The following is a 25,925-nucleotide window of genomic DNA, read 5'->3' on the forward strand; positions in this document are numbered from 1 at the left end:
CAAGCTTGATTAAAAAGCATAAATACTGCCAATGCTGGAATTCGAAAACAAACACAGACAATTCTAGAAATTCAGCAGGTCTGGCAGCATCCCTGGAGAGTCATTTAGACATTTAGAGTCCGGTATGACCGTTCTAAAATGGAAACTTCAGAGTGCTTTTGTGCAGAGGTATCTAGATTAGATTACTTACAGTGTGGAAACAGGCCCTTCAGCCCAACAAGTCCACACCGATCCGCCGAAGCACAACCCACCCATTCCCCTACATTTACCCCTTTTACCTAATACTACAGGCAATTCTAGCATGGTCAATTCACCTGACCTGCACATCTTTGGACTGTGGGAGGAAACCCACGCAGACACAGGGAGAATGTGCGAACTCCACACAGTCAGTCGCCTGAGTCGGGAATTGAACCCGGGTCTCTGGCGCTGTGAGGCAGCAGTGCTAACTACTGTGCCACCCACCGTATCTGGGTGCTCTAGTGCATGAATTACAGGTACAGCAGGTAATAAGGGAGGCAACTGAATTTTGGCATTTATTGCTAAAGGAATAAAGTAGAAAAGTAGAAAAAAGTGTTGCTGCAACTGTCCAAAGAATTTGTGAGACTGTATCTGTAATGATAGTTTTGGTCCCTTTACACAAATAGGGATTCAGAGGTGATTCACTACATTGATTCCAGAGATGAGTGGTTTGTCTTGAGAGAGTGAGCAGGATAGACTTGTATTCTCTAAAGTTTAGAAGAATGACTTGAGATCTAATTGAGGTATACAAGATGTTATTGAGTAAAGGGGATTGACTAAGTAGACATAGAAAGGAAGTTTCTTCTTATCAGACAACCTAGAGTGAGACGTCATAGTTTTAGTATTGAGCAGCAGATTTAAATCAGAGGAGAAATTAATGCTCTCAAAGGGTTATGAATCTGTGGAATTCACTACCCCAGATTACAAAAATGCCAGGTCATCAAACATAGGACAGTACAGCACAGTACAGGTCCTTCGGCCCTTGATGTTGCACCAACCTGTGAAACCAATCTAAAGCTCATTTAACCTACACTATTCCATTATCATCTATATGTTTATCCAATAGCCATTTAAATGCCCTTAATGTTGGCATGCCCACTACTATAGTAGACAGAGCATTCCACTCCCCTACTAGTCCGAGTAAAGAACCTACCTCTGACATCTGTTCTATAACAATCACCCCTCAATTTAAAGCTATGTCCCCTCGTGCTAGCCAGCACCAACCAAAGAAAAAGGCTCTCACTGTCCAATCTATCTAATCCTCTGATCATCCTGAATGCCTCTATAAAGTCACCTCGTAACCTTCTTCTCGCCAGCGAAAACAGGCTCAAGTCTCTCAGCCTTTCTTCATAAGGCCTTCTCTCCATACCAGGCAACATCCTAGTAATTCTCCTCTGCATTCTTTCCATTGCTTCCACATCCTTCCTGTAATACAGTGACCAGAACTGTAAGCAATGCTCTAGGTGCTGCTGCACCAGAGTTTTGTACAACTGCAACATGACCTCATGGCTCCTAAACTCAATCCCTATACCAATAAAAGCTAACACACTGTTTGCCTTCTTAACAACCCTTTCACTCTGGGTGGCAATTTTCAGGGATCTGTGCACATGGACACCTGCACAACTTTCAGGGATCTATGCACATGCACATGGACACATAAGATTCTTGGTGGTGTGGATGAGCATCTGCTCATCCACACTACCAAGAATCTTACCATTAACCCAGTATTCTGTATTCCTGTTATTCCTTCCAAAGTGAATGACCTCACACATTTCTACATTAAACTCTATTTGCCACCTCCAAGCCCAGCTCTGCAGCTTATCTATGTCCTTGTGTAACCTGCAACATCCTTCTACACTATCCACAATTCCACCAACTTTAGATTCATCCACAATTTACTAACCTATCCTTCTACGCTCTCATCCAGGTCATTTATAAAAATGACAAACAGCAGTGACCCAAAACAGATCCTTGCAGCACCACACTAGTAACTGAACTCCAGCATGAACATTTCCCATCAACCACCACACTGTCTTCTTACAGCTCGCTAATTTCTGATCCAAACCGCTAAATCACCCTCAGTCTCATGCCTCTGTATTTTCTTCAATAGCCTACCGTGGGGAATCTTATCAAACGCTTTATTAAAATCCATATATACATCAACTGCTTTACCCTCATCTACCCATTTGGTCAACTTCGCAAAGAACTCAATAAGGTTTGTGAGGCATGACCTACCCTTCAGAAAACAGTGTTGACTATCCCTAATCAAATTACTCCTCTTGAGATGATTATAAATCCTTTCTTATAACCCTTTTAAAAACCTTACCTACAACCGAAGGAAGGCTCACTGGTCTATCATTACCAGAGCTGTCTCTAATCCCCTTCTTGAGCAAAGGGACAACATTTGCTATCCTCCAGTCTTTTGGCACTATTCCTGCAGACAATGACAACATAAAGATCAAAGCCAAAGGCTCTGCTCTAGCTTCCCAGAGAATCTTAGGATAAATCCCATCCAGCCCAGGTGACTTATCTATTTTCACTTTCCAGAATTGCCTACACCTCTTCCTTCCTTATGAACCTCAATCCCGGCAAATCTAATAGCCCGTACATCTCAGTATTCTCGACAACATTGTCTTTTTCCAGTGTGAATAATGATGAAAAATATTCATTTAGCATCTCTCCTATCTCTTTGTACTGCGTGCACAACTTCCCACTACTGTCCTTGACTGGCCCTAATCTTACCCTGGTCATTCTTTTATTCCTGACATACCTTTGGAAAGCTTCAAGGTTTTTCTTAATTCTACCTCCAATGACTTCTCATGTCCCCTCCTGGCTCTTCTTAGCTCTCTCTTTAGGTCCAGACTGACTAACCTGTAACTCTCAAGCGTCCTAACGGAGCTTTCACATCTCATCTTTACATAAGTTTCCTTCGTCCTCATGACAAGAGATTCAACTTTCTTTAGTAAACCACAGTTCCCTCGCTCAACCACGTCCTCTCTGCCTGACAGGTACATTCTTATCAAGGACACACAGCAGCTGTTCCTTGAACAAGCTTCATATTGCAATTGTGCTCATCCTCTTCACTTTCCTTCCTCAACCTATGCACATAAATCTTACCTAATTGCATCATTATTGCCTTGCCCCCAGCTGTAACTCTTGCCTTGCAGTATATACCTATCACTTTCCATGACTAAAGTAAACGTATCTGAATTGTGGTCACTATCACCAAAGTGCTCACCTACCTCTAAATCTAACAGCTGGCCTGGTTCATTACCCAGTACCAAATCCTCTTGTTGGCCTATCTACATACTGTGTTAGGAAATCCTCCTGTACACATTGGACAAAAACTGACCCATCTACTCAAACTGTAGTGTTTCCTGTTAATATTTGGAAAGTTAAAAACCCCATAACAACTACCCTGTTACTTTCACTCCTATCCAGAATCATCCTTGCAATGCTTTCCTCTACATCTCTGGAACTTTTTAGAGGCCCGTAAAAACTCCCAATACTGCGACCTCTCCTTTCCTGTTTCTAACCTCAACCCATGCTACCTCAGTAGATGAGTCCTCATCAAAAGTTATTTCTGGTATCGTAATACTGGCCTTGACTAACAATGCAACACCTCCCCTTCTTTTACCACCTTCCCTGAACTTACTGAAACATCTAAACCCCGGAATCTGCAACAACCATTCCTGTCCCTGCTCTATCCATGTCTTTGAAATGGCCACAACATCAAAGTCCCAGGTACCAACCCATGCACCTGGCATTGAGGTATACACACTTCAAACCACTTTCCTGCCTGCCAGCAAACTGAGTAAATTTAAGGAGGAGATAATAGATATAGTTGTAATTACTGATGGGTTGATAGGTTATTGGGAGCGGGCGGCAAAGTGGAGTAGAGGCTGAGATGTGATCAATTGTGGTCAGATTGAAGAGCAAAGCAGATTCAAGGGGCTGAATTCCTCATCCTAGCTCTTATATTTTTCAGAAAGAACAAATAACAAACAAGCTCATCATGCTCATTAAACCAAAGGTTAGCCATCAAGCAGTCTTTCATGTTCAAGTTTATTCAGTAGCCTAATACATTTATTGTCCCAGTTACTTTGTTCCTCTTCTTGAGCAAGATATTATGCTAGACAAAAAAAATGCTGATTTTTATACGAAAATACTTTCCTTAGTAAGAGGGGATGCACAAGGAATATGAATTTCTGAAGTGGTAGTTTAGCAAAAAAAAATTTGAACTATTGCCAAAGATCGGAAACAGAATCCATCACAGCTTTTAAAGTGGCAGGCACATTTCGATAAAAAAAAACTCACTCAGAAAAGTGGCATGCAACAATAGACCAAATGGTTTATTTTACTATTTTAATGTTTCATATTTTATTGAAAGAAACAACTCACTCATAGTAGTCTGAGGCTTTTTGTAAAACCACAATCACCTCTTCTGGAAAGTCACCTGGATTCTGAGTTTCTGCACAAGCCAGACTTTTGCCTTTAGCATGGTATGCATTACCAAGGTTGTAAAGTGCTCTTGCTTCACCCACCTGTTTTTATAGACAAAGTCAAAATAAAAATTGTATGAAGAAAACGAATTACTCAAAAGATTAATAAAAGTCTACAGTGCAAATAATTTCTTAAAAATCTAACACAGTTACCATTCAACCAAACAGGTTAGTGGTTTTATTTTCAAATTTTATAATTTCTTAGAAAAGCTACAGTAATGTCAATGGACTGTAAATGTTTCTATAGGTATGGAGAAAGGAAACATTGGCCAAAATGTGTGTGTCCCCATTACAGAGCCAGGAAAATGTTTAGAATGTAATAGAGAAATGAGAGAACCAAAATGATTTTCTTTTGTCTAGTTTTCACTTAGGAATGTACAAGAAATTTCCCAGAGATCAGGTGGCTAAAAGATTTGAAGTAAATCAGTCTTGAGAGGATTGTAATAAGAAATTAAATAAGGCTGAAAGTTGGTAAATCCCAAGGACTGTATAGTCTACATCGCAGAGTACCGAAGGAGTTAGCTAGAGGGATAGTCATCGGTAGTTATGTTCCAAATTTTTATAGATTGTGAAATAATTCTGGATTAGAAAATGGCAAATATCATCCCACTATTTAAGAAGGGAGCGAGAGACAAAAAAACAGGAATTGTTGACCTCTTAACTTCTTAAGTTTTTACTTAAGAGTAGGGAGAACATTAGAATCTATTACAAAGAATGGGATTAATTGAACACCTGAATGATAATGATCTGATTAGGCACCATCAGCAAGGATTTGTGAATGGGAAATCACATTTGACAAACTTGTTGGAGTTCACAAATGGAAGCCAATGGATGTGGCACAGCTACATCTTCAGAAAGCTTTTGATAAAGTCCTCCATAGCAGGCTGGTTAGGAAAATCAAAATATATGGAATAGGGTACAATGTACTGTATTTAGCTAACAGACTTAAAACACAGTAGGAATAAATAGGTTATTCTCAATTGGTATGTTCAGACTGGTAATGAACTGCAAGGATCAATACATGGACCCCAGCTGTTTATATTATCAATGATTTGGAGATGGAGACCAAATGTAACATTTCCAAATTTGAGAATGATACAAAGCTAAGTGTGAATGTGCATTGAAAGGAAGATGTAAAGCAGTTTCAGTAGGATTTGGATTAACTTACTTAATGGATAACAAATGGCACATGTGAAAATGTGAAGTTATCCACTTCGGCAAAAAACAAAACAGACATGCAGAACTGTTGGCAAGGGTCTTGTGGTGTCCCTATCTCAGAGATTGTGAAAATTCATCCCATTTTTTTTCTGTATAATAAGCTTACATTCCCTTAAGAACATCAGCAGCCTCATATATAGTATGTTCAACGACTGACGAACTAATTGTAAAATTAAAACTCAATTATCTGTCAACCTCCCAAGTTTCATTCCAGGATCTGATCTAGCCAGTATTAGCAAAAGGTGGGATCATAACATACTTCCATTAGATTTTGCATTCAGATGAATATCAAAAAACTACATTAAGTAGCTGTCAACAAAAAATGAGTGCACATGGAAGAGCAAGAAATTTATTTACTTGGCAAATAAGTTTTGTTTGTTTATTCATGGAATCTGGACATATCGAAAGACAAGCATTCCCAATCCTAACTATGTACAAGAATGTCACTGTGAGCCCCTTCTTCATCTGCAGTCTTTGTGATGTCTGTATATGCACAGTGCTGTTGGGGAGGGAGTTCCAGGACTTTGTTCCACTCAGAGTAAAAGTGCAGTGATGTACTTATTGGTTAAGCAGTATGAGACAGATAGTAAGCAGAACAGATATGTGCTCAAATTGGCAAGGTGCAACTCGTGGGCTTCCCAAGAATGTGTTTCCCTTGTCGGGGCCATCTAGAAAGACAAAATAAGGACATAGGTATAGTATATTTACACAAGGAGAGAGAATGGCAGATTTAAAACAGAGACAAGAAGGAATTAATCTTGGCATTCACTAACCCTGAGTGCAATGAATGCCAGGACACTGAACAAATGTATGTTTTTTTTTAAAATAGTAATGGGTTGAAGGGTTATGAAAAGCAGGCAGGAAAGTGAAGTTGAGGCCAAGTTATTGGCCCTGATCATATTGAATTACAGAGCAGGCTTGAGAGGCTAAATTGCCTCTTCCTCCTTCTTATTTTCAACTTTCCATTCAATTTATAAAGTTATATAAATGGAGTAATAGAGAACAAGATATCTAAGTTCGCTAAAGGCACTGACGTGACACTAATTACTGCATAATTACTTACAGTAAGTTAAAGCGGCATAAAGTTGCAAAAGGACAGTCATTGTTTTTCCCACTCACTACAGGGGAACCTCGATCATCCGAAGTCCTTGGGCAGGCAGGTTTTCATTCGGATAATTGATTATTCGATAAATTGATTTGACTTAAACAAAGGAAGCTGCACTGCCCATAATTGTGTTAAAGCAGAATTTTTATTTCATTTGATCACTAAAAATCTGTACAAACACTACATATCATTTAAAAAATTAATGACGTTTTACAACTCAGATCACCTTTCCTGAACCTGTACAATAAAAAGGAATTCATCAAAGTGGAGGCTGGTTAGTATTTCCGAAGAAATTATCCAGCCGCTATTGCTTGAGGAAGTGCTGTCTCTTTTTTTGTCGTGAACAGTAACATTTGACGAAGATGCATCAGTTTAAAGGCATCAACTCCATTTTGTGCTTCGTACCACTCCATGAAAAGTTGCAAACTGTCAATAGCTTCATTAATGGGTTCTGGAGGTGGTGCCAGTATCAGACTTTCCTTGCTATCCACATCATTCATACATTCCTGCTGTTCCTCTGTGACTACGTTGACTATTTGATCATCGATGAGTGTCTCTGTTCCAATTTTTTTGTCAGAGTTCACCCAAGCATCAATCTCTATTTCTGCAAAGTCTTCTAAACCTAGCTGTCTGCAGTTTTCAGTGAAGTCAGTGGTTTTGCTTTGCTCTGGATGGGTGTCCACTTCACTGGCATGGCTCCCAAATGCAAGCTATTGTACCAACAGTCTGCAATTGTTGATGGCATAATGCAGTCCCAAGATTCAACAATCATGAACAGAGTGTCCTTGACTGTGATTCCCTTAATGATTTCCTGCAGTCCTTTGTCAGCATTGTCTTCATCCAGGACGGCACGCAACATGTCATGGCGGTAATATTTTTTCATAATTGCAATGATTCCCTGGTCAAGCAACTGTAATCTTGAAGTGGTGTTGGGTGGTAAAAACAAACACTTGATAGCTCAGTCTGCTGAAAGTAACTGGCTTCTTTCACCGTGTGTGCCCCCACATTGTGAACAAGCAAAAGGGTGCATTGGTAGAGTCCTTTGTTTGCCAAATGTGACCCGACAGCATGTACAAAATCTTCATGGGACCAGGTTGAGAAAAGTGGATATGTCATCCATGCTTATTATGTGCTCTGTACCTCATGGGAAACGAGTTCTATTCACAGTTCGTAAAGCAACGAGGATTAATATATCGCCCAATGCAGACAAGCTGTAATTTATGAGTGCCGGTGGCATTGACACAGGGGAAAATAGTGAGCCAATCCTTCTGCGCTTTATTCCTGACACCTGCTTTTCCGCGGTGGACGCAAGTGTTTTATCTGTTAGTGCACGCCAGAACAATCACGTTCATCTGCACTGTATAATTGCTCAGGTTCATACTTTCCTTCATGAATGATGGATTGCAGTTTCAGTCTGTCGTCTTCCACGGTGCTGTCATCCACAAACTTTTGCTCTCCAAGAATGCAGAGCTGCCTAAAACTCTGACGATGTTTGAAGCGCTGTAACCAGCCCAATGATACACTGTGATCAGACTCACCGGTGTGGAGAAATTCATGGAAACTGGCAGCTTTCTCCAGTATCATAAGGCCAGATACGGGAATTCCCTTTTCATGCTTCTGTGAAAACCACAAAAATACAGCTTGAACAATTTGCTCATCCTTTGCTCTTTCATGGATTTTCTTGTTAGCGCATTTGCAGTGTCACTTAGGCTGATGAATTTCTCAATCGTTGGTCTTGCTTTCTTGATGTCATACACTGTCGCCACTCCAATGTTGTACTTCTGTGCAATTCTCACCACAGTCTAGGCACTGTAAAATCTCACTTTTCTGTTCAATTGTCACTGTGGTGCGCTTTCTCTTCACAGATATGGTAAGTACATACAAGAAACTCGATCAGTTACACCAGATACAAACTCAGAAAAAAGTCATAGAGGGAATGAAGACACCTCTGACTTTGTCATGGATTTTAAAATCCTTCAGCATGTCAGTCATTTTCATGTGTTAAAATTCTTTCAACACTGCAACAATTGACTGACTAAAATTGTTGGACCAGTGTCATTAACACCTTATTTGCTGCAATGCTTGCACATCATTTTTTGTGAGAGAACCCCCTGTTTTCCTCAGTTAAACTAAAGACCCGATCTGTGGGCGGCACGGTGGCACAGTGGTTAGCACTGCTGCCTCACAGCGCCAGAGACCTGGGTTCAATTCCCGATGCAGGCGACTGACTGTGTGGAGTTTGCACGTTCTCCCCGTGTCTGCGTGGGTTTCCTCCGGGTGCTCCGGTTTCCTCCCACAGTCCAAAGATGTGCGGGTCAGGTGAATTGGCCATGCCAAATTGCCCGTAGTGTTAGGCAGGGGTAAATGTATGGGTGGGTTGCGCTTCGGCGGGTCGGTGTGGACTTGTTGGGCCGAAGGGCCTGTTTCCACACTGTAAGTAACATCTTTGCACCATTGTTGGTTAAAATTATGGTAACACTTCTACAATTGACTGACTGAGATGTCATTAACACCTCTTTTATGCAATATTTGCAGATCTTCTTCATTTCAGGTAACCCTCATTTACCCTATACTGCTAACAAAAGATGTGATGGCGACACCATTATCAGTAACACCATTTTGTTGTAATAGTTTCACAGGACCGTCAGATTCCGTTCGGATAATCCAATTTTCAGATAATTGGTATTCGGATAAACGAGTTTCTACTGTATGGAAAAATATGGAATGCTAAAAGATAGTGTACAAGTACAAAAATAAATCAACAATCTAAAAAAATGTTGGCCTTTATCTGAAGGTAGCTAGGAGTTACATTACAGTTGTACACCATTTTGATTCAGTACTATGTAGAGCACTGAAAACCTCAACAAGAATATAATGACCTCAGAAATATCTCACTATTCAACCAAAATTATACCGGCACTAAAAAGGTTTAATCAAGGGCACGTTGCATAAATTATTGCTTGAGTACTGAAAGGGTGATCTAACTGGATTGTTCATATAGCAGATACAGGGTCTCTCTCTCTCTTCTGATGGAAAATCCAGAATAAAGATCATGGTCCTAAAATTAGAGCTAGGATGGGATGATGTCAAGGTATTCTTATTTATATTAAGGATAGTAGAAATCTGGAGCTCTTCTCGACAAAGCAATTGAGATTAACAGATCTATGTGAGATAAAGATTATAGTAGTACTAGTCAAGAGTACTGTGTGAAGTTAAAATACAGATCAGCCATAATCTAACTAAATAATCAAATACATTCAAGATACTAAAGTCAAGAGGAGGGGTTGAGATGGAGAATCCTTCACAGTAATCTAAGCCAGTGCAGAGAATTTAACTCACACTGTTGGCATCATTCTGTGTTGCAAATCAGCCATCTCGTCAACCAAGCTAACTGACCCTGCTGAATAATCAGGGACCACATATCATTAACAAAATAATATTATGGAATATGCTAAAGCAATTGATCACAAAAGCACAGAAAAAAAAGGTTAGCAAGTGAACTACTACCAAGCACAATGAATTCTTCCTAACTATTACCTTATCACAGAGTTCCCTGGAAATGTCTAGATGTCTTTGACAGCAAACAACTGCTTCATCGAAGTGTCCTAAAACCTTGAAAGTATTGCCAAGGTTACCACTAGCTTTAGCTTCTCCCAGTCGATCACCGATTGTTCTGAAAAATTAAGCAAATGGCAATTTAAAACAAAAAGAAGCTAAGTTTTCTGCATCAAATCCTTTGATATTGATACTCCTTTATGCTTTCTAAATCCATCTGTACTAACTATTCCCTTTGTTCTACGTATACTTTTGATTTTTGTCAGCATATAATATTTAATAAATCTGTAACTAACATTAATAATTTTCAATGTGGAACTGATGCTGTTCATTAAACACATTTGATATCCTTTTCTGTTCTTCCTGCTTAAGTGTTCTTGCCCAAACTAAATAACATTGGTTTCTGTAATACTGTATGTATTAGCAGGTCTTTGGAATTCAACTGGATTGAAATAAAGGCTGAAGTTTTGGGCAATTTCTTCTCTTTTCATATGTTGACAGGCTAAATATGTCCATTTATAATTTAGTATTTTGGACAAAATGGCTCATTTAGATCACAAAACTGAAACACAAATAGCTTCTGTGGAAAAACTACATAGGCTTCCAAAAAAATTGCAATTGCCATTTCATGTTTATTTCACTTCAGCAATAGAAGATTCAAAACTTGAAACTTAGATAGGTTATGCTGGGTTTCATACAATTTAAGTTAACAGCACAATATTGACTCAGTTTTCCAAGCTGAGCAGTCATTAAAATGTTGTTAACTTAAACATAAATCGCATTATGCATCAGATAAAATCAGATGATTTTAAATCTTCCCTTTTGGTGGAAACCGGGTGCAGGTAAAATTAGAGCAGTAACTTATCTGTTCCATCAACAAAGATTCTTTTAAACATATCTTTCAAGCAGAATATCTATTTAAAGGCACACATTAAACTAGGTGGCTCGGGCTCTAATGGTATCAACAGGGCTCAAGTAAAGTATTAACTCCATGTCTATGTAAGGAAAACATTGAGGATATCTTGCCAGGCCAACTTCAAAACTAAAGTCAGCCTAGTACATGAAGTAATTTTAATTGTTCTTTCTATGGGAGCGAACAGGTGTAGTCTTCCAAGCCTCTCCCCCTATGAAAACCTTGGGGCACCTCAGCCCTATTCTTTCCTTGCCATCACCAACTCATCAACTGCAATCATTTTCCCCCACTGACCCACTCCTAACCAGCTACCTTGAAAGGGTCCTTTAGGTTTCTGGCAGCAGCCTCTTACTGCAGAAAATTCCACTTGCCTACAGTGTCCAGGTGGAAAACGGAAAGTAGGTATGCAGATGAATCTGGAGAATTAAAAGCTCATCTTGTAAAATGTTGGATGTTTTAGTGTTTACCTTGGTTTCCACCAAAAGTCAAAAAGGAAACTAAATTTAAATTGAAAGAGTGAGGTAGATCAAATGTTTAATGGTTCACAGCAATATCTTAAAAGTGGAATCTATTGAAATACTGTTTGAACTGTCGTTAAAAAAAATCACAAACAAAATTAAAATATAGAAAACATTGAAACTGGTTTGCAAGTAACAAAATTAAACTGATATTCTTGCATAAAAATATTCATAACTATAAGGAATGAAATTCCAGCAGAATGTTTTTAACATAACTTCCCTCAAGAAAAAAGTTGAAATGAATGTGATAGTTTTGTATACATGGAGACTCAAGGTAAGGGAAAATGCATGCCTACCTTGCAAGAGTCAAATCATGGTGGTGGTAGTCCAGTGCTTTCGAATAATCATGCAAGTAAAAGTAGGCATTTCCAAGCTGACTGTAGATGGCACTGAGAGTTCTCAGGTCCTCTGTTCCAACCTGAACAGCGGCTTCAAAAAATGACACCCCAGCTCGACAGTCTCCTGTTTTACACAGTCGTTCACCTTCTAAGGCCAATTCCAAGCAGGAAGCTTCCATTCTACAAAAATCACCATTAAAAGTAATCAATTCCATAACATGGCAACTTGAGACATCACAAAATTGTTTCATGGAACAACATGCATCAGTACAGCCATAGAGTGTGGAAACTTATCTTGTTATAGATCATTGTATAAATCAGAAGATAAAAAAGGCATGTAAGAAAGGCACTTATTACAATAATCATGAGGGACTTCAATATGCAGTAATATGCTGGGAAAATCGGGTTGGTAATGGATCTCAAGGAAAGGCATTCAAGGAATGCCTGTGAAATGGTTTTTTTGGAGCAACTTGTGGTAGGGAACTGAGAAATGGCAGAAGGACTGAGTAGATTACTTTCCATTAGTTTTCACAGTGGAAGACACGAGCATACCAAACTTTAAGAGAGTCAGGGGCAGAGGAGAGTGTAGTGGCCATCATCAAGGAGAAGGTGCTGAAGCAGTTGAAAGATATGGAAGTGGATAAGTCACCCAGACCAGATGGACTCTACCCCAGAGTTCTGAAGGAGATAGTGTGGAGACATAAGTGGTGATCTTTCAAGAATCAAAGGAGTCATAGAATCAAAATCCCTGCAATGTGGAAACAGGCCTGTCAGCCAACAAGTCCACATTGACCCTCAACAGTAACCCACCCAGACCCATTCCCTTATTCTATTATCCTAATATTTACCCCCTAACTAATGCACATAATCTACACATACCTGAACACTATAGACAATTTAACATGGCCAGAGGGGTTTCCAGATGATTGGAAAATGGCAAACCTAACACCCTGTTTAAGAGGAGGGAAGCAGAAGACAGAAAATTATAGGTCAGTTAGCCTAACTACAGTCATTGGTAAGATTTTACAGTCCATTATTAAGGATGAGACTGCGGAACACTTGGCAGTGCATGTAAAATAGGGCAAGAGGGCATGAACACAAGAGCAGAGATATACTTACAGGGGTCTGGTCAGATGGCATTTCGAATATTGTGAGCAGTCTTGGGCCCTGTATTTAAGGAAGGATGTGCTAACCTTGGTAGGGGTCCATAAGACATTCAACAAGAGTGATCCTGGGGCAGTAGTTGACAACTCTGGGTCTGTGCTCAATGGAGTTTAGAAGAAGGAGAGGAGATCTCATTGATACTTGCAGAATATAGAGACACCAGGATAGAATGGACATGGAGATGTTTCCTCTACCAGGAGAGCCTAGGACCCAAGGGCCTAGCATCAGAGTGAAGGGATGACTGCATAGCACTGAGACAAGGAGGAAAGTCTTTAACCAGAGGGGGTGAGTCAGTGGAACACTATGGCAATGTGGGCTGAGGAGTCCAAGTCATTGAATGCATTTACGACAGTTAAATAGGTTCTTGATGAGTAAGAGGATTAAGGATTATGGGGAGAAAGCAGGAGAATGAGGTTGAGAAATACATTAGCCATGATCAAATGGCGGAGCAAACTCCATGAGCCAAGTGGTTTAATTCTACACCCACATCACCGTGAAAAGATTGAAATGAAAACACATACTGAAAATATTGTGTTTGCAAACAATGAAGTTAAGGTAACTGGGAAGTCCAAGAGTAATTTTGCACTAATATACTTCTCCAAAATGGAAGTTAAAATTCAACTTGAAAGCCATGAAACTTCGTATAAGCTGCAATCAATCAGATTACACATGGAAAGAGAAAAGGATTTTACTTAATGAAAATTTCCAAAGGTGCCATTCCACCATAATAATAATTGAAAATGAGAAATTCTGGATTTTTAAAAATATTTTGTATATTTTGCAATATACAATCTCAAAACTCCAGCAAGACACTGACAGGATAAAGTATCATAAAATAATTGGCTTTCACTGCTCAAGTAATAAACAAATCTAGTTTTTAAATTAGTTAATAACAACACTATGTTCCTTTTATAGCCACAAAATCAAAGTTTAAGCTTGAACAGGATTGGCAACTTTATACTTTGGCCAGAATATTTTCAAGAAATAAAAGTAGTCAGTAAAAGTTGGGATTATTAAAGGATTTGATGCTTGTGCAATGTAGTTCTTAAACAGGGTTTCACTGTCATGTTGGGATCCATATAGAATATCTGGGGTCTGCAATATTAAATGCTGCAAATGTGTTGCTGGTCAAAGCACAGCAGGTTAGGCAGCATCTCAGGAATAGAGAATTCGACGTTTCGAGCATAAGCCCTTCATCAGGAATAAGAGAGAGAGAGCCAAGCCGGCTGAGATATGCTAATCAGGAGGTAGGAACAGAGGAGGTTGATGGTTTGATCCAAGGGGAGCTCAAAGGTCAGGCAAACAACAATGTTAAACAGTCCCACCTACCTCACCAATATCTGTAACAGGTTTGTTCACCTAAAAATGCTATTAAGCCACAATTTTCATGTCATATTGAGTAGTTAATTAGATATAATGTCATAATTTGGGTCAAGTATATAATTGCGAAACCATTTAAAATAGAAATCTAAACTAAAATAACAACGAAGGGGACACTTGAACTGCAAGCCTACACACTGGCACAGAACAGCCAGATTAACAATTCTATTCTTTCAGCAGCTAGTATTTAGGAATAGCTTCCTTGACGGTTTTCTGGACAGAATAGTTTCTAAGAGCAGTAAAACAGCTATCTTCAATGAGGATGAGCACAAGTAGCAGTTTGTGAATCCCAAAACAGTTGCAGATTTTGCCATTATCAAGGCAAGATAACAGCATGGATTTGTGCTATTAACGTATCTGCTTCTTTTTACAGATATCTATGTGAATTATAATTCAGGATGAGCGTGAAGAATAAAATATGAAAAACCCCAGTTCACAACAGTGAAGATTATGAACTGTTTCTTACATTTAGGATTGCATGCAGTAACTGTGTAATTACAAACAACTATTTTGAACAATACTGGAAAAGGTAACAACCACAAGGATATGGACATCCTTGTTTTTGTTGACCTAAACAACACAAATGAGAAAGAAAGTATATGATTATTGTTCTTCCTCTCATAATGCAACAACTTTGCCAAATATTGGCCAACCACAACAGATTCTGCAGTGTCATTAAAATGTACATTCTAATTTGTTTCAAATTCCATTGGTTTGCATACAGGACATTTAGAACAACAATATTGCAGATTTAAAGGTCAAACTTATTAAAATATGTTTTCACCACCTCAAAATGCTGGTAAGTTAATACTTACACAACAGGGAAAAGAAAGGTTGTTTACTATTATTAACACATTAAAACATATCTAGGAAGGCTAGCATATATTTCATGTATATAGAACAGGTAATGACGAAATTCTCAAGACTCGACAATAGTGGCAGAAGGGAGTCACCTGGAAGCTGAGTATAGCAGTACGGGCAGTCCTTGGGTTATGAATGAGCTCCATTCTGGAGGTTGTTTACAAGTTGATTTGTACACAAGTCGGAACATAATGCAGGATAATATAGTCATTTTTCATACAATGAACCATGCGAATGTTGGATCATCTGATGAAGGAGCAGCACTCTGAAAGCTTGTGATATCAAATAAACTTGTTGGACAATAGCCTGGTGTTGTGTAACTTCTGACTTTGTCCACCCTAGTCCAACATCAGCACCTCTACATCATTCACACGTCTGATGTTAGTAAATCGGGGGCTTCCTATATTAAATGATGTAGCCAGGATTGTGGAATGACCATTCGTAGATTGTAAAAATAAAAGCCTTCGTTACTAAAAGCCTTCAAAAATCAGTAGAACTACACTGCGTATGGCACATTCCATCCTATGGTCAGGAAGATTGAAGTTTTAAAGGGGTGACCAGGTGTGTAGATGAGGGCAATGCTTTTGATGCAGATCTACTTGGACTTCAGTAAAGCTTTTGATAAGGTCACACAAGGGATACTGATAACAAAGGTAAGAGTCCGTGGGTTTCCAAAGCAATTTGGCAGATTGGATTCACAACTGACTGACTGGAAGGAAACAGAGGATGATTGTTGAGTGATGTTTTTCTGAGTAGACATCTGTGCACAGTTGGGTCCACAGGAGTCGGTATCAGTGTCCTCACTGTTTATGGTTTATATAAATAACTTGGGCATGAATGTAGGAGGGCTGCACAGTAAGTTTGCAAATGAATCAAAAATTGGTTGGGTGGTAAGTTAAGTGAAGGACAGTCTTAGATTACAGGAGGATATAATTGGGCTGGTCAGATGGGATGATCAGCGGCAAATGGAATTAAATCCAGATACATCCAAGATGCTGCCCTTGGGCAGGGCAAACAAAGCAGGAAAACACACGATGAATGGAGATTATTCATGTATGTATGTATGTATGTACACCAGCCCCTTAAGGAATCTGGACAGGCGAAAAAAGTAATTAAGAAAGCAGATGGTATGTTTGCCTTTATTAGCTGATGCTTAGAGTTTAAGAGCAGGGTGGTTATACTAAAACTGTATAAAATCTTGGGTAAGCTACAGTTGGAGTACGTTGTGCAGTTCTGGAATCTATATCATAGGAGGGATGTGATAGCACTGGTGAGAGTGCAGAGGAGATTTACCAGAATGTTGCCTGGACTGGAGAGTTTCAGTTATGAAGAGAGGTTGGAGATTGGCTGTTTTCTTTAGAGCTGACCATTAATTGACAGGAAAGGTAAACCTAATTCACATTTTGAGAATGCTATCATTTGGCTTCAGATAGTTTCTTTGGACAGGACACATCTAGCTGGAGAAGCAGCTAAAAGTTTACTAATGCTAAAAAAGGTAAGCTGTATTGTTTAATGCCAAGTTCCTATACATACTTTAGAACCTTTCTGGGTTATGTTCAATGGCTCCTAAAAATTGAGATTATAATGTTTTCTTAATTCCATCCCATTGTTTCCAATACAAGATAGCACTTCAACACTGTAAAGCATGCTTTTTGCAGGTTAACTGTGTAATTGAGGCAGATGCTAGAACTTCATGGAAGGCCAAGGATGTCGCACTGGTCACCTTGTGGAGGTGACAAGAGATCTGGTCGAAGTAATGGGATCATTGTCCTTTTGAAGAAAGGGGAGACCAAACCACCTCCTGAGCCTGTTCTACCTTTCAATAAGATCATGGCCAATCTGATTATTACATACACTCACCTACCCTCCAACAATCTTTCACCCTCTTGCTTATCATAATTCCATCCACCTCTGCCTTAAAAATATTCAAAGATTCCGCATCCACCACTTCTTCAAGAAGAGTTTCAAACATTCACGAATGCCTGACCAAAAAAAATCATCTATCTTGAATGGGTGACACTTCATTTTTAAAACAATAACCCACAATTAAAGATTCTCCCACATGTGGAAAGGGAATTTCCACATCCTGCCCTCAGGATTGTTTATGCATCAAAACAAATCATTGCTTATTCTTTAAAACACCAGCAGATACAAGCCTAGCCTGTCAAATTTTCCTAAAAGACAATCATGCATTCCAGATATTAGTCTAGTATAGTAAGATAGAATTTATAAACATTTAGAGAGGCAATACTTGCTTCGAGATAGCATGATTTTGTGCAAGGAAAATCATGTCTCACAAACTTGATTAAGTTTTTTTGAGGAAGCTACCAAAAAGATTGATGAGGGCAGAGCAGTAGACATAGTTTACTTGGACTTCAGAAAAGCCTTTGACAAGGTTTGACGTGGTAAACTAATTAGAAACATTAGGTCACATGGGATTCAGGGTGAACTTGCCAATTGGATACATAATTGGCTTAACAGCAGGAGACAGTGACAGTAGGAGCTTGCGGTTCGGACTGGAGATCTGTCATCAATGGTGTTCCACAAGGATCAGTTCTGGGTCCTCTTTTGTTTGTCATTTTATAAAAATGATTTTGATGAGCATACAGAAGGCATGGTTACTAAGTTTGTGGACAACACGAAAATTGGTGGCATAGTAGACAATGAAGAAGGCTTTCTCGATCAAATGGGTCAATGGGCTGAAAAATGGCAAATGCGGTTCAAATCAGATAAATATGATGTATTGTATTTTGGTACAACAAACAGTTGTATAACTGTTACAATTAATACAATTAATTATACAATTAATGGTGGGGCCTTGGGTACTGTTGTAAAACAGAAGCACTTAAGGGATTAGGTGCATAATTTTTTTGAAGATTTGATCACAAAAAGACAAGTTGGTTAAAAAGGCGTTTAGTACTCATGCCTTCATTTTTCAGTTCTTAGGAGTACAGGAGTTGGAATGTCATGATGAGGTTGTACAGGACATTGATGAGGCCTCTTCTGGTTGTACTATGCCTAGTTCTAGTCACCCTATCATAAGAAGAATTTTATTAAGCTAGAGGAGGTTCAGAAAAGTTCTATTAGAAAGTTGCCAGGTATAGATGGCTAGATAAGCTGGCACTTTTTTAACTGGAGCGTAGGACATTCAGAGGTGACCTTATTGAGGTTTATAAAGGTCATGAGGGGTGTACATAGGGTTAATGGTAGGTGTCCTTTTCCTTGGATTGGGGATTTCAAGACAAGGGGGCACATCTGTAAGGTGGGAGGAATGAGATTTAAAAGAGACATGAGAGACAAATTTATTTTTTGCACAAAAGGTGTGTGGAAAGAACTTCCTGAGGAAGTGATGGATATGGGCAGGTTTGCAATGTTTAAAAGGCATGAATTAGAAAGGTTTGGAGGCATATGGGTCAGGAGCAGGCAAGTGGAGACTAGTTTAGTTTGGGATTATGTTTTGCATGGATTGAAGGGTCTGTTTCCAACCTGTATGACTCCGTAAAAGAGATCCTCCAGCAAAGCTTTGCAAAGGCAGTGCAACCAGATAGCCACAGCTGTCAGAGAACTTGAATGCGATGCTACAAGGTTCAACAATGGCACATAAGTGAATTCATCTTCAAATGCCATTGCCTAAAAACTGCAACCCTCATCTCTTATGATGCAAAAGATACCATCCATTTCATTCACATACAATCTCTACCAATTATTACTTCTTCAGCTTACTTTTATACATTATTATAAGCTTTACACCCATATCTCAACTTCTACACACTACCAGCTATTCAAACACAACAATCAAAAGGATTGCTCTGTACATTCAGTCACACCTCCCTGTTTTTCAAGGACAAGGTCATCTAACTTTCCATTTTCCCCATGAGAGATACTATTTTATATTTTAAACATTATATTTTAACATTTTAAAAACTTGATGTTACATTATTTTACTTTAATTTCACAGCAGTAAACTCTTATGGTAACCTCTGTCAATTCCTTTGGATTGTCATCATACATGGCAATAAATATGGTTTGTTTTCTTCTTCCATCATTGTAAACATTCATTGAACCAAAAATGAAAGCAACTCCAAATCACACATCTGTTTAGATGGAGTATTCCATGATACTCACACATCCACAACTAATTGTTGTTAATTATCAATAGAGTCAGAAAAAGATAAAAAGCACTAGAACAGGCCCTTTGGCCCAACTCATCTATGACCTCCAGGTTTCCTAAACTGAACTAGTCCCATTTGTCAGTGTTTGACTAATATGCCTCTAAACCATTTCGATCCATGTACCTGTCTAAATGTCTTTTAAATGTTATAATTATACCTGCCTCTACCACTTCATCTGGTACCTTATTCCATATATACACCACCCTATGTGGAAAAGTTGCACCCCAGGTCCTTTTTGAATCTTTCCCCTCCCATCTTAAACCTCTGCTCCCCTATTGTGGCAGGGATAGATGTCAGTGACAACAATCACCAGTCATCATCACAGTGGCCTCAACAAGAGTACTGTGGATCATTTTGGCAGGCTGGACAAAAGTGTGAAGTGACAAGCCTTAGGGGGATTGATTGGGCTCGGTCGTGGGTCTGGTGGTAATTCAAAGTTGTGGGTGGGATCATGTAGTGATGGGCTGTGCAAGACTTGCCAAGTAGAAAAAGGAACATATAGGTTCAGAGGTATTCTTGACCATGCTGAGCCTACGACTTGTGATGCCAAGGGTGACCTCCATTTCCTCCCATATTCTAACTATAAAATACGAACATAAATTGACTAAGTTGCATATGGAGTGGCAGGAATCAGGCTTTTTTTTTAACATCAGGAGCTTCGCTTCTGAAAGATGGGAGTCAATTCAACAGGCACTGAGTCAATTTTTACTTGCAGTCCTTTGCAACTGTGTCACTGTGCATGTGAAATGCATGCGTTTTACATCTGTTGGGTATGCAAACCCTGGTCACAAGTGATATTGACCATGTCATTGTTCACTGCAGATTGAATATAATCATCTCTGTGAATGGAAATGATCACAATCGACCTTAAAAGGAGATACCTGCAGGCCACAAAACAAAGTAGGGCAGGCTTTCATAGGCTGTACAAGGCACCAATTTGATTTCCTATCACTTTAAAGTGCAAGTAATCTGCAATGTGCTGTTATATGCAATGTGGCACAGAAAAAGTATCATGACTCATGCAGCACTACAGTTTCCCAAATGTCTTTGCAATATGGCTGCTGCTGCATTCATCAGAATAAAGTACAAGTACCACATACAGGCACAGCCCTCCTTGTCAGAGTTGTTCACGTCTCATGAATGGAGAAGTATGTCAAACAGGCATTTATGAGTGATGCGAAGGATACCTATTCACAACAGTGAGGACCTTTCAGTTTCTAATGCTTGCCACACAGGTTCATTGCAAGATTCACTGATGGATTCAGCCAAATAGGACACAACGCAAGAAAAGCATAAAGAAATGGAGGAACAAATGCACCAGCAAGACCAAGACTGGCAACAAGTGTGAGGAGATGTTTAACAGCCTTCACATGAAAGATTGCAGCTGAAGGACGCTTTATGACATGCAAGTGGGCCAAAGCATCTTGTCCTCAATGCCATTTCATCTGAATGATCAATGCAAAAATCATTGAGAATGCACACTGAGAACATCCCAGACACTGACACAGAATTACACCAACTGCTGAAACATGACTCATGACCTGAAGGAATGGTGTCAGTTGTATTCAAGTTTTATGCAACTGGCTCCTTGGACACCGGTGTGGGTTGTCTCAATCATCCATCCACAAACATACGAGGATCACTGGACTCAAAATGTAAAGCCATTTGTAACAAATTACACACCATTCCTTCTTGTTTTCCCATGTCGAGGTGAGTGCTGCAGCTGACTTCTCCCAAGTGCACAGAGAAGGTCCCATATTTTTAAATTATTGGTGGAAACTCTGCTCATATTAGTGCAACATGGACATCTACTTGGGAAGAGTAAGAAAATATAGTGCTCACAGCCCTTTCTACTGACCACAGCAACATAAAATAATTCAAAAGCTGCCAGGGAGTTCAGCATTCCAAGTCAAGCAAACTTTGCTTCCACCATTTAGAAAGTCTTGTCTCTGCTTTCTATTGGCATATCAGCAATACAACAGACCCCAACATATGATTAAAGAAGGATCAAGACTACATGTTCCATTCCTTTGACAAAGGAGATGGTTTGAGCACTGTAGCTTACACGGCAAAAATATAATAGCTGAGCCTAATTCTCAGACCTCCCACAGCATTTCCAACTTCTGAAATTATGCTGGGAATGCCTGTACAAATTTCAGACCAATCTTTAATTTACCTAAATGTCTATGATGCAGCCAAATAATTTGTTGCTGGATTCACTGTCCTATTTTCTCAGGAACTTAATAGGCTTCTATTTTTTAATTGAAATTATACAATCTTAAAAAGAAAGCACCTGTACATATTTGATGCCATTCACAAGATATGATTTGGAGAAAAGACAAAAACCTTTCAGAATATATTTAATAAAGGTAAAGAGAACTAACGATAATAAAGTCAATCCCCTATGTTTGGCCAAAAAAATCTGGAATTTTCCATATATCTCATGTAAAAGTCAACCCTAGCTCTTCATAGATAACAGATCAATATTTGAGAGTCAAGGTATTATTCTGTACATAAATGTTACAATGAGGAAATGAAACTTTTTGTGCTATTATGCATTTTTATGTACAATGTTAGGCTACGGGTTTCTTAAATTCATTATTGAATGAGCACTATAATTAGTATAATTAGTATGATACAAAGTTTACCACACCATCATTTCCTACAAGATAGGCCTATATGCATTTACTTCACTGTAATTACCATACAGCTGTTGACAATTTCTCACGGCTACAATAATCGGTGAAACTGTAGGAGAGTAAAATGCCCGATAACTTTCAGAAATAAAAGCTTGAAATGCTGGTTTTAAAAACTAAAACAACAGTAGATGAGAGAAAATGAAGGGAAATGGAAGAATTTAGAATGAACTTTAAGACGCATCAGATCAGAGTCAGGTTGTGTGCAGCTCAGTTTCCCTGTAGAACTCATGAAATTACTGTAATTGGTTGTGACTTTTTTCTTTACTTAGAGATCAATTGGGCTTCTGCTATTGATTTTTTTTTGGACTGTAGCATGAATGTCAATGCCTTAAAAGTAGTATCCAAGCAATAATTGAACCCATAAATTTAACCTTAAAAAATAATCTAAAAAATCTGACTTTCACACATGTACATCCTGTATAAGTAGGGAAAAAATACTTTGATTTGCATTTTTTGACTTTTGTATTTTATTGGATTTTTGTCCAATTTACAGATTTCCATATTTCCACATTTTTACTATAAGAGACAATGGACATCCTTAGAGGGTTAGTTGGCTTAATTGGCTGGATCAGGCTGATGTCCGTAGCACAGGATTTGATCCCCACTTTGGCTGGAGTGGCGGAGATTAACCCAGTGTGATTCAAATTCCTAAGGGAAGAATCAAGAGATACAAGATTCTTCTTAAAAATAGTGCTTAACATTGCTAAGTTATTTAAAAAAATAAATGTTTAATTGTTTTCCCAATATAGGCCAAACTTGAATGAAAACATTCAAACAAGTTTATATAATTTATAAGTTAAACAAAAAATGGAAGAATTCTTACCTGTATCGGATATGATAAGGGTGCTCACGCAGGCTAACTAAAATATTATTTGCATCCATTCAGCTGCGTCATATGACATCACTCAACATATCCACTGTTGAGTCCAGAAGGACGCTAATTCCTATTTTAGTTTAAAATTCAATTAATGTCCAAGATACAGATTACCTATGCATGACAGCTTCAGGAATGCCGACTACATTGTGAGCTCTTTTCCCATTTTTTTCTAGTTCCTGAAGATCATAGTTATTTCAGATCACAAAACGTCTTGTGATTTTTTTAATAATGGCCCCAGATTCTTCAACTGTAACCTACAAAAGAAAACATAGGAACATTTGCATGATAGCCCATAAAATGTACTGCTTATTTGTATAAACTTTAATGATTGTCACTAGATAAAAGCAATCTCCAATGAAGACAGAAATTCCATGCAAACAAAAAAAATACAGGAAACAATTGGAAGGTGTACGCCATTCAAAAGCGCTCACTGCCTCAAATCTGCTCCACCATTTGATAATATCAGGTTTGATCAGATTGTGGACTCGATACGACTTTCTCTCCATTCCCTATCCCCACTGGGTCCTTTGTCAATTCTGATGAAGGGCTTTTGCCCAAAACGTCGATTTTCCTGCTCCTTGGATGCTGCCTGGCTTGCTGTGCTTTTCCAGCACCTCTCTGAGCTAAACCCTTTGTCAATTGAGACTATCCAACTCAGTCTTACAAATGTTCAATTAGCCTCCTTCCATTGCCCTCTGGGAGGGAGAATTCCAAGGTCTAATGACCTCAGAGAAAACAAAGGCTCATTTCCACTTTAAATCAGAGACCCCTTATCTTCTAAATCATAGAATCCCTGCAGTGTGGAAACAGGCCCTTCAGCCCAACAAGTCCACACTGACCCTCAGAAGAGTGACCCACCTAGACCATTCCCCTATTACCCTGCATTTACCCCAGATTAATTCACCCAACTTCAAAATCCCTGAATACCATGGGCAATTTAGCATGGTCAATTCACCTAAACTACACATCATTGAATTGTGGGAGGAAACCGAAGTACCCGCAGACATGGGGAGAATGTGCAAACTGCAGACAGTCGCCAGAGGCTGGAATCGAACCCGGGTTCCTGTCGCTGAGGTGACAGTGCTAACCACTGAGACACTGTGCTGTCCTAAATTAAATCCTTTAGTTTTAGTCTTTCAGCATCCACACTGTTAAGTCTCCTCAAGATCTACATGTTCTAATAAAGCTTACTTTGTTCTTCTAAACTCAAGTTTGGCAAGGAAGTAAAGTTACCAAACAAAGGCACAGCAAACAGGAGAAAGTAAGGACTGTAGATGCTGGAGATCAGAGTCAAAAAGTGTGGCACTGGAAAAGCACAGCAGATCAGGCGGCATTTGAGGAGCAAGAGAATCGATGTTTCAGGCATAAGCACTTCATTGGGGTGGTGGTTGTGGTGGTAGTGGTGGGGGTGGGGGGAAGTGGGAGATGAATAGCTGGGCAGGTAATAGGTACATGCAGGTGGGGGTTGATGGTGACAGCTCAGAGAGGAAGGTGGAGCAGTTAGACAAGAAGGAGGGTGGACAGGTAGCACAGTTCAAGAGGGCAGTGCCGAGTTGGAGGGTTGGGTCTGGGTTGAGGTGGGGGGAGGGGAGATGAGGAAACTGGTGAAATTGACGTTGATGCTGTGGTTGAATGAGAATTCCTACAGTGTGAAAACTGGCCCTTCAACCCAACAAGCCCACACCGACCCTCCTAAAGGTAGCCCACTCAGACCTATTCCCCTATTACTCTACATTTCCCTCTGACTAATGCACCTAACTTACACATCCCTGAATACTATTTAGCATTTAACCTGCACATCTTTGGACTGTGGGAGCAAACCGGAGCATCTGGAGAAAACCCAAGCAGACACGGGAAGAATGTGCAAACTCCACACAGGCAGTCGTGCGAAACTAGAATCAGACCTGGGTCCCTGGCGCTGTGAGGCAACAGTGCTAACCACTGAACCATCATTCGCCATTGGTTGGAAGATGAGGCGTTCTTTCTCCAGGCATCAGATGGCTTAGATTTGGCGGTGGAGGCAACCCATGACTTGCATGCCCTTGGATTTGGCAAGCAGCACAACCTTTATTTAATTAAAAGGATCCCAGCAAAAAGCCACCATTTAGTTGTTGAAACTTATCCATCCTTCATTTAAAAATGGCAGTTATAGTTGGCCTAAAAATGACAATTATCCTATGAATGACATTCAGCAAGATTTGTGCTATAGTCCATTCATAATTCAAGAGATATATTGCAGAAACTTATATAATTCTATTTTGAATTTTACTGCTTAAATTCCTAACAACCCAAAATGAAGATCCTCCTAATGATTTGCATAAAAAGTATAGCTAAAAAAATTCAAAAGTAAAAGGGGATTCTGCCAGTTGGAATTTTCATGTTCCAAAATCAAGTTACTTTTTTTGATGAGCACCGAACACATTTCTCAAAGCGGAAAATTCAACTAGTTAATTTTATTTTCACATTGTAAAATAACTCTGACATTCAGATAGCTTTGTATGTGTTGTCATTTCTTTATAGTAAACATCATAGCCAAAAATATGCTTGAGAAATTGAATCTAATTGAACTATTTGCTTGAATCAATTAACTTTAACATTGATTATG

At 39.2% G+C, this 25,925-nt stretch overlaps 1 protein-coding gene across 4 annotated transcripts in view; it reads right to left on the minus strand.

Moving 5' to 3' along the window:
* Positions 1-25,925, minus strand: part of LOC132818995 (G-protein-signaling modulator 2-like) — a 67,568-nt gene that overhangs the window by 28,001 nt on the left and 13,642 nt on the right. The window contains exons 1-5 of one of the 4 annotated variants that reach the window (XM_060830219.1): positions 23,267-23,333; positions 13,047-13,117; positions 12,126-12,347; positions 10,381-10,516; positions 4,420-4,562 (exon numbers count right to left, since the gene is read on the minus strand). In XM_060830219.1, coding sequence (XP_060686202.1) covers positions 4,420-4,562; positions 10,381-10,516; positions 12,126-12,346 — 500 coding nt within the window. In that variant the 5' untranslated portion in view covers position 12,347; positions 13,047-13,117; positions 23,267-23,333. Of the gene's footprint in view, positions 1-4,419; positions 4,563-10,380; positions 10,517-12,125; positions 12,348-13,046; positions 13,118-23,266; positions 23,575-25,925 lie in introns of those variants that run through there. The other 3 variants (XM_060830217.1, XM_060830216.1, XM_060830218.1) reach the window with 3 other exon arrangements.

Source organism: Hemiscyllium ocellatum, chromosome 9 (genome assembly GCF_020745735.1).
Source record: "Hemiscyllium ocellatum isolate sHemOce1 chromosome 9, sHemOce1.pat.X.cur, whole genome shotgun sequence".
Taxonomy (NCBI): domain Eukaryota; kingdom Metazoa; phylum Chordata; class Chondrichthyes; order Orectolobiformes; family Hemiscylliidae; genus Hemiscyllium; species Hemiscyllium ocellatum.